The sequence below is a fragment of the Ailuropoda melanoleuca genome, chromosome 1, assembly GCF_002007445.2.
Source record: "Ailuropoda melanoleuca isolate Jingjing chromosome 1, ASM200744v2, whole genome shotgun sequence".
Taxonomy (NCBI): domain Eukaryota; kingdom Metazoa; phylum Chordata; class Mammalia; order Carnivora; family Ursidae; genus Ailuropoda; species Ailuropoda melanoleuca.
This window is the reverse complement of record NC_048218.1, coordinates 24,522,440-24,532,461: the sequence shown is the minus strand read 5'-3', so window position 1 is coordinate 24,532,461 and position 10,022 is coordinate 24,522,440. Positions and strand designations below refer to the sequence as shown.

General features: G+C 34.6%; 1 protein-coding gene across 2 annotated transcripts in view; it reads right to left on the bottom strand.

Annotated features, from left to right (window-relative positions):
* Positions 1-540: 540 nt before the first annotated feature.
* Positions 541-10,022, bottom strand: part of C1H21orf91 (chromosome 1 C21orf91 homolog) — a 29,397-nt gene continuing 19,915 nt past the window's right edge. For both annotated transcript variants that reach the window (XM_034656683.1, XM_011218712.3), the window contains exons 3-5: positions 5,699-6,229; positions 4,413-4,475; positions 541-3,238 (exon numbers count right to left, since the gene is read on the bottom strand). In XM_034656683.1, coding sequence (XP_034512574.1) covers positions 3,072-3,238; positions 4,413-4,475; positions 5,699-6,229 — 761 coding nt within the window. In that variant the 3' untranslated portion in view covers positions 541-3,071. The remainder of the gene's footprint in view (positions 3,239-4,412; positions 4,476-5,698; positions 6,230-10,022) is intronic.

Below are 10,022 nucleotides of genomic sequence, written 5' to 3'. Positions count from 1 at the left end.
CCAACAAAATAGAATATATTTTGACTGTATTTTTAAAATCACTTTCCAACATGAACTTGTTATTTTAAAAATAATTCTTAAGTGTATACAAAAATGGGCACTTTGTGGTGAAATGAGCATAAAATTTGAAGAACTAAGAACATTTCTTTGCTCCAACATCTAAGGAACTACGTGATGGAACAAAATGCCACTATTCTTCTGTCTGCATCACCTGTTACTGGGTCCTAAGTGCATGCCTTATTTTTTTTCCTTTAAAAACAAAACAAAACAAAAAAGACTAATTTGGATATTAAATGCTATGATCAAAGGATGATAATCTCAAATTAAAATAGATTTTTAGCTATTAAAAGTCTGAACAAATTTAAAATTTTAATCTTGAAAGAGAAGTCTTGTGTGATACAAATTGCTTTTGACTTCAAATTGATTTTTTTAAACTCAATTTGTCTAATTATGAAATCTAACATGAAAAAACATTAGTCTTATTTCACTCCCCTTAATCATACAAGCTCTGAAAATGTTAGTAACAGCTGATTGGCAGTCTTCCACCTCTTGCTGTTTTTTGAAACTGATGGTATGTATGAGAGTTTCTTCTAAACTTCCTCAGAAAGTACTAACAACTGTACAGAAGAATAGCCAAGAATGGTAACTAATATTTGTAGTATTTCATGTTCCCTCAAGATAGAACTTAACTCTGTCCCTTATTCTTGTTTTAGCATATACAATAATTGCATATTCAATCAAGAAAACATAGGAATCAGTTTACCAAATAGTTGGATAAACTGCTGTACAAAATCCTTCAAGAAAAAATTCTTTCACTACAATATTCATCCAAATAAAGTACTAATGTGAGTACCAGCACCACAGATTTTTTTTTTTTTTTTAACAGCACCTTTCCTTTGAAGAGCTTAGGTTGAAATATCTAAATGGAATAAATTCGAATCCCCAATTAAGACCTTACTACATGCACAATCCCACCCAATTGTTCCAAACTCATTAGTAAAGCTACATATTTGCCAGAAACAAAGCAAACACTTTTCTTTGGATTAACACTGCTGCATTTAGGACTGCACCATATGGCTCATACTCTGGAAATATGCTACCACTGATATCAAATGCAATACATCCCAAACTTTTATGACTGTCCCTAAGTGATCTAAATAGAAGCACAAACGTGTGCAAGCACACTGGCTAGTAACATTCTTGATGAATTATGCCAAAAGACAGTAAAGCCAAATTAAAAAATGTGACCTAACAACTAAGCATTTACTAAGATATTTACTGGCATCATCAGGAAATGTTTTTATTCAACTTGTAAATTTATAAAGATTTTGATATTGCACACATTCAGTTTAAAGCTTATCAAAACTAAGGCAATGTATCCCCACTCCCTGGATTTTAAATTCATTTTGGATAACTCAAAAAATCGAAAGAAATTGAAAACATTTTTCAAAAGCTCCAAAAACAGTTACCTCACATACTTAAAAAGAAAACAAAACAAAATCAATTGCAGTATCAATTAATACTTTCAGGCAAATTTAACACATCTAAGCATTACAGAAAGTTGGTTATTACTAGATCAAGGCATTTCTTTGCTTAGTCAAATACTGTTTGTGTTCAAGACTAAAATCTGACCCAAGCCGGGGCAGGCTGCCAGAGTTAAGATAGAAGTCATTCATATCTTTATGCATGAAGCTGCCAAGTTAATGGGCTTTTCTTGCAGATTCTTTCAAGCAAAGTATCTTACCTCATAAATACATTCTAAGCACCAACTAAAAACAGAATTTAGAGCCCATTTTAATTCTTCACTGGTAATAGCTTTTACCATATAATACATTGTTAAAAAACGTATCTAGCTGTTTGAGATGACCTACTCCTTCAGAATTCTTTGGAAACATCACAGGCAACTTACAAGAATATCCTTTTGAAATGGACCTATTTTTTTGAATCAGTTTTATTTTTCTGTGTCAAGCAGTCTTCTCTTTTTCTTTAAATTCTAAAGTTTAGAAAAATACCTCACAATGTTTTCTTTGGGCACTAATTTCAGTGATGCTGATAGAGAATTTGGACAGTTTAAGGATTCCTGAACCTGTATCTGAAGCGGCAAACAGAAGAACTTAAAACTTTTTCAAAGATAGGAGAACAATTTTGCAGCACATTCAATTTGACAGATATTACATTTGACTTGGAAGCGAGGCTTGACTTACTCGGTCCAAATTCTAACACAGCAAAGTCATTAGATGAAAATAATAATGAAGTAGAAGAAGAGTTTTACTTCTACGGAGACAAGGTGACGTACGAAAACTAGATTGGCGTTTTATTTCTGAACTAACTCAGAACTGCTTTTGTCAGAGAAAAATAATGTACTTTTTTTCTTGGATACTTGCTTTAAAAAGTTATTCGAGTTATTAAGAGTCAAAACAACTCAACTAGATAGATTTCTACTCCAAAATACATTTATCTTTGGAAAACAAGATAATAGTAAAAAGAGTATTAAGAGAATAAAATGCAGTGATCTGAAATATGGATGAACATATTCACACAGGAAAGTGTAAATATAATACACAGAGGCATTCAAATACACATTTATAAAGAGAATGGAAAGGTACCTAAAATAGCATTTTTATATATAAAATTTTCATATTAAAATATTGCTCATAATAAATAAGAGGTGTATTACGAATTCCACTTCCCTCTTAAAATTATCTGTAGTAGTTCAGATACTAGGAGTTTTTAAAATTTTCTATTGTTTTGACAGATGAATTACATTAAAATATGTTTAATAAAATCACATTGTAACAGTAGTCACATGTGGTAAGTTAGGGGGGGCCATTTAGTAATTATGGGAAGAAAGATTCCCAAAATGAACCAAAATGATTAATCCTAAAAGACTAGAGTGTAATGATCTGCTTTATTTGACAATGATGTTAAATACTGCCTTCAGCTTTGCAAATTTAATGACCATAAAAAAAAAATGGACCGTAACTTTCTTCAACTTCTTCAAAATTGGCATGCCTGGCAGACCAACAAATGGTAGGGGCATGAGGACAAAGGAAGTCAAGTGTAAGTTTAGTTTAGTTGTTTATGGGTAGGTGTGACTTCGTTCCTGTTCGCCCTACTTGTAGACATGGTAACTTGGAATAGTTCTTGAGAAGCTGTTCGATGGCAATGTGGCGGACATGGAGCTCTGAGGCCAAAGAATCTTTTTCTTGAACTTGTTGTGTTAACTCTTCAAAAACTTCTGTAAAGATTTAAAAGGTAGTTGAATACATAAATGGCTTCAATCGGTATCTACTATGGCTTATGGACAGGAAGTGCCCATTAATACCCAGGTTTGGAAACCCCTCTAAAAGGCTTTAGAATCAGACTACCTTCATTTCTGAATTCTTGTTCCTACGCTTTCATGAGTCTCAGGCAAGTAACTTAAACTACATTTTAACTTCCTCTTATGTATAACCTCGATATTGACAGTAAGCACCTCACAGGGCTACTGTGAGTAGTAAATGAAATCATACCTGTTAAGTATTTTCCACAGAATAAGCCTTGATAAAAAGAAGTTGCTATTACTATTTACTACTGTTATTGTTACATCAGCTGTTAAGGAAGGGGTAATGTAATCCTTAATCTGTTATTAACCGAATGCGTGATCTCCGTAAGCACCTTAATATCTCTGAAGTGGTTTCCTCACCTAAATGGGAATCAAATATTTAAAAAAAAAAAAAAAAAAAAAAAGGAAACAACTGGGGAATTTGAACATTAACTGTTGTTAGTGTTAGCATACTATTTGATGATGTTAAAAGAATTCCTAGCCATTTTTCCTTTTTTTTTTTTGGTGTGATAATGGGTTGTGATTACCTTAAAAAAAAAGTTATGTTTTAGAGAAAATCCTGAAGTATTTGTTGTATATGTTGTCTGGAATCTGTTTCAGAATAAACCATGCCAGGGGTGGGGGTGGGGTGAAAGGAATGAGTGCAAGGAGAGATGAGAGAAAATTAGCTATGCTTCTGATAATAGCTGAAGCTGGTGAAGATTGGTCAAGGGGTTCACTATATTATTCTCAGTACTTTTGTTTTTGATGTTGTTTATAATTTAAAAAACTCCACAAAGCAGGGCTAATACAACCTTGTGGAACTGTTAGGAAGTGCATGCATACAGTGCCTGGCACAATAAACTGTCAGTAAGAGTAGAGGTTCAGCTCAGAGGTACAGGTCTCCATTTTTACTGAAAAAAGAAAAACTTATTTCCTCTTGATTTCATAAAGAAGTTGTTTTCTTATTCTTTTTGCTCTGGAAACTCCCAATAGGTTCTAATTCCATTTCCAAATTTAAATGCAGACAAAGCTAATAGTGTCCTGTCACAGGGATTTTCTGTATCAACATTTTCACATGCATAAAACATTGACACTGATTCTTTACCCTGTATTTCCTGTCGGAGCTTTGCTTTCAGTTGCTTTACCTCACTAAGAGTCATCGAAGTCACTGAAACATGAAAATATGTTAATTATTACCACAATAACATGGGAAAATAAACCGTCTACATCACTAATACAATATTCTATTTTTAAAAAAACATTTGTACTTATCTGCTAATATAGTATTCACCAGTATTCTAGGAGTCATTCTTTAACTCTGGCACTGTGGAGGACGTGTTCAAATCCTGACCACAACCCACAATAATTTTACATCACTCCCAGTACACCTCCACCTGAGAACTTTTGCCAGAGAATACTTAGTATTACAGCCATTGGATTCTTTTATTTCCCTCTGTTGCAGTTTTTAAAAAAGTGCTAGTAGTCACCCCTCATCAAGTTGATTACAATTAAGCACTACATAATTCATGATGCACAGTTAGAAAAACACAAAAGTACTGGGGAAATAGTTCGAAATACTGATTTGTCTACCTCGTTATGTAACCTTAGATCATTCATATATAGAATCAAGAAGCTGTATAAAAATACACCCAAAGTCCCTTTGAGCTCTGAAATCACTTGACTTAGAGTCAATTAAAATTATCTTAGCTTCTGTGAGTTTTTGCAGAAATAAATGCAAACTGAAAGGCTCGCTTTTTTCCAACTTGGAAATAAATGCATACATTACCTTTGTCCTTTAGTGAAATGTCAGATTTTTGCTTTTGAAATGCCACCCCCCAATCAATTAGTGTTGTAGGGATAAGAAAGGGAACAGTGTGTGTTAGCCAATTCTTGAAGCTGTACTTCTGAACTATATGAACTCTGAACTTCCTTTTGTTTGTCAATTCCATTTAATAAATTTAAAATGGCAAAAGATATGACGGACTGTAGAATTCAAATGCTTTATGACATAATAAGCAGTATTTCAGAGAACTGATAAGAGAATTTAAGACATCTCATTTGCGGGGGGGGGGGGAAGGATAGAGGGAAAATCTTTTTTGGTAGGGGGAAACTCTTAAGCAGGCTCCACACTCAGCATGGGCCTGATGCAGGGCTCTAACTCACAACCCTGAGATCATGACCTGAGCCGAAATCAAGAGCCGGATGCTTAACCGACTAAGCCACCCAGGCACCCTGAGACACCTCATTTTTGCTAGGGTGAACCTGTCATTTAAATATACTATAAAAATCTATAATTCTACAGCAAAGTTCTTGACATATCACCTACATAAAAATGTAAAAAAAAAAAGCCAACAAAACTGTAATCTTTACCTTTCTCCCCATTTTACTTACATTCCTCTCTGCTGTAACGTGGATGCTGGGCTGGGACATTAGCCTCTGGATTAGAGATTATCTCTTCTTTTTTCTGTGCCTGATTGTGACTATGAGGCCACAATACACTATTGTGGCACAAAGCAGCACCTGAATCTTGCAACACAGCAAGCCCAAAGTCTGTATTTCCGCTCTGCTCCAATATTCTTTGTGAACAGTTTGAAAGGGTGCCTGCACTTCCATCTATCCACTTTGCAGAATACTTTGGTACTTGGGAGTCAAACTGTGGGAGTAACTTTTTATCTGGCTTATGCCTGAACAAGTGATGCTGGGGATTTTTAGAACACTCAGAATCAGAATCCAGATCTTTATTTTGTGCATATTGTACAATCCAGTTTATCTTCTTACTCAAAATGGTTTTAACTTCTTCATAAGTACTTTTTGAAAGTTTAGATCGAGGACAATCCTGGTTTGCAATCAAATGGTATTTTTCAAAGCAGTCTTTATGGCCCCTTAACGATTTGGTGTGCAAGAGATTAGATTTTGGTACTCCTATAGGAAAAAAAAAAAGAAACAGAAGACTTAATATTTTGTTTTTTAAAAGCTGCAATGCGTATACAAAAATCTTAGTAAAACGCGGATGTCAGGGGTGGTTTGTAAATTAGTGGAAAAATGCTAAACAATATTGTGTTAATAATATAAAATATGGTCTAATAATTTCTGCTTCAATTGAACTATATATTCAGTAAAACTTAATTCTTATAAATAATAAAGGCCTTTCCAAGGACGTTGGTCCAGAGGCATGTTATTGCATACAATTATAAAAAAGTACTACCAAACCAGCAATTTACATTTACAAAATGTTGGCCTTTATAGTATAGTGCTTTCTTCACTAATCTTCCTGAAGCACACGCTTGCAAAAATTTCTATTATAAGTCTCAATAACAGAAATGCTTGACAGTTTTTTTCCAATAAATCATAGTCAATCATGTTCTTAAATTACTAGTTATGTTTCACTGGGGAAAGATACACCAGAACCAGAAACATACACATTAATAAAAGCCTCAAGAAGTCAATGAACTGGTTAGATTTATTTTTTTTAAGAAAATGAAAGATCTAAAAATGTTTTCACATTTCTGTTTTAGCTTACTGAAACTTAATCAAGATAATTTTATCTTCTGGAAGAAACACATTACACACAATTATTTTTCATACAGCAGTAAAGTCAATCTGCTAAGATACAATAACCAGTATAATTCTTTAACTCACAAATGTTCATCATATACCGTAAGTAGCAGAAATATTATTACACTTTTCTATCTCCCAACTTTTTTTTTTTTAAATTTATTTATTTATTTTAGTGAGAGAGAGAGAGTACGTGAGAGGGGAGAGGGGCAGTGGGAGAGAGACAGGCAGACTCTGCACTGAGCGCAGAGCCCAATGCAGGGCTCAATCTCATGACCCTGAGATCACAACCTGAGCCAAAATTAAGAGTCTGATGTCCAACTGACTGAGCCTCCCAGGCACCCCTCTATCTCCCAAGTTTTAAAGAGAGCTTAAGTATGTCATTTCAATTGTTTTTTAAAATACAGATTAAAGAATACATTTTCAAAACACCATACATTTCTTAACACAGAATATATTCATATATTTTCATAAATTCAAGCTATATTATTAAAGTCAAACAGCAGTGCTTTTTATACTGAAGGTGAGTAAGGGATGGGGAGCTGAAAATTAATGCCTGCCAGAATTAACCAGTGTAAATCTGCTTAGCTTTGAAAACAGGGTTAAGTGGAGAGCCACTCAGGTACTAGGTTAAAAAAAAAAGGTTTTAGCTGACTCCTCAGAAAAAATTACATTCTGCATTTATCCTTTAAAAATTGAAGCTGTAACAATTTTATTAACCGAACTCTAAACTCTGGGCCTACGAGTAAGATAATGAAGTATCTGCCCTTTACTGGTATTAAATCAGGTATAAAAGTGCTTGTACTAATTTGCTCTAAAATGATGTAACATCAGCCAATGGTGGGACCTGCTGGTTTGCCAAAACAAGTGCTAAATGGGCTATTGGTTCCTTCATAAGTAAGCTATGTGAGTACACCTCCTGAACAGCAATAATGTAATGAGCATATGGGAACAGCTGATCTCAGGAGGTCAACTCAAAATATCTCAGCCTTGTGTCTTCCGCTGAGCACCAAAACTCAACTTAAACTGACTTTCATACACATTCTATTTATGCCTTTGCTACCTGGACTGCAGCTGTGTGTGTCTATGTTTTTGTTTTTGTTTTTTTACCAGGTAATTGTTTGATTAGGTCAAATTTCCAGCAAAATTAAGATACTTAAAGTGCAAACTCTCAAAACTCTACTTGATAACACAGTGTATACTCTGAAGACTGTGTAAAGTAACACAAAGAGGAAGTTTACAAATCTTGCTTATTAGAAAACATTAAAAGTTTTATTATATGTGTTTTAGACCAGAGATAAGATAAAAAGTAGCTAATACAAATCACAGATCAAATAAATAGCTCCAATCTGCTGTATGATTCTAATACTACTGCTCTGGATAAACAGTAGGGAGGCAGAGAGAACTGAAGTTGCTTATTTTACTAAGTGGAAGATCTGTTGAAGAGCTGCCTTACTCTGCAGCCTCCCTCAGTCTCACCGCCAACACATGGCCACAGCCAATCCCGGAAACGGTCAACGGTCTCAGTTAGCCTACTGCCACAGCTCTGATTCATGACGCAGTGGTTTAGTGGAATCTAATAAACTGAGTAGATTACAAGTTTCTCCTTCTGCCTATATGAAAGGAAATTCTTTGGCATATAAAAAGAGTTCTAAATTATGCTACAGAAATTACTTTTTTTGCTGTGAATTTTGTGGGCTTTTGGTATTTATTTAGAAACTTCAAAAACTGTATTGATAAAAACTTAAAAATTATATGAAACAACAAATTTTGTGATACACCCAGAGCTTCAACAGCAGCTCAACAGATGTCTATTTGAAGAATAACGTGGGCTTTTGAAGTTAAAGATTTTTCTTATCCAATGTTCCTTCTTAGTAATTTGTGGAATATAACTTTTCTTTCTTCAGAAATAATTTTTCTTTGAATTTTTACTTAAATCCCCCAATGAATGCTAGGAACCCAGACAAGAACATGATTACATGCATATAAATAATCTTTTGAGATGAACAGCAAATCAGAGAGCTCCGATATTCAATTTGCTGTGCAAATATATAAATGTAACAAATTTCAGATTCTTTGAGACATTCAGGAGAAAAAGTCACCTATAAAAGATATGAAAAAAAGTGTCATGGGCAAGAAGAGTTCTGAATACAGCGAACACTCACACTTAGATGACCCACGGGCTGCCTCTTCCTCCACTCTCAGTACCCAAACCCCAAACCTGCTTCTCCTCCTGAGTCTGCACCACCAACTGCTCAAGGAAGGAACCTAGGGGTCCTTCCTTGACAGCTCCTCCCCTTACCCATCCCAAATGTTTTGATGTCCATTTTAATAGATTTTTTCCTGCTGTAAAATCCAGCAGTACAGCATCCCAAATCCTGCTTCACCCATGTATCACCCCCACAACACTGTCGGGTCACCCCCATCTCCTATCTAGTTCTTCCTCCAAGAAGCTTCTTTTAACCAATATACCTGAGTTAGCTGATCAGACCAGATTTCTCAAGTGCCTCTTCACTGGTCTTTATCGCCGGCTGTTAAGTTCTGTGAGAAAGGGGACCATATCTGTTTTACATGTATCCTCAGCATCATGCCTGGCACATGGTGAGTACTCAAGAAAAAGTCGTTAAACAAATAAAGGAAAATTTGAACTATATTTAAAAAAAAAAACCCAAACAAAACTTATTACCAATTATCATTCAAGGTCTACTACAATGAACTTTTGCCCATCCTAGGCAAGGGAACCCGGCTGTGCAGTTTTGCCAGGGTACCCAGAGGTTAATGAAAGAAAGCCATCTTCCAGTGAAGTTACTCTTACATTTCGTTTAATGGGCCATTAGTCTGAAGAACTCATGAGTAGCCCTGATATAGAGACGGCAATCTTGTGGCATCAATCTGCCAGGCAAAATCATGAACTTCTACTAAGTTGTATAATTTTAATAGAATTTACATGCAGTGAATATATAAGAAGTCTGTTTTATGCAAACTGTAGCTCATTAATACATTTAATTTCTTTAAGCTCCCTAACAATTTAAAACTTGACTGAGTTTTAAGGTTCAATTTGAAAATGTTTGTTTTATAAACACAGTTTAAAATATCCCACGCAGTAGAAAAACAAAAAGTATAATACACTGACTACTTCATATATTTGAACAAATCACTT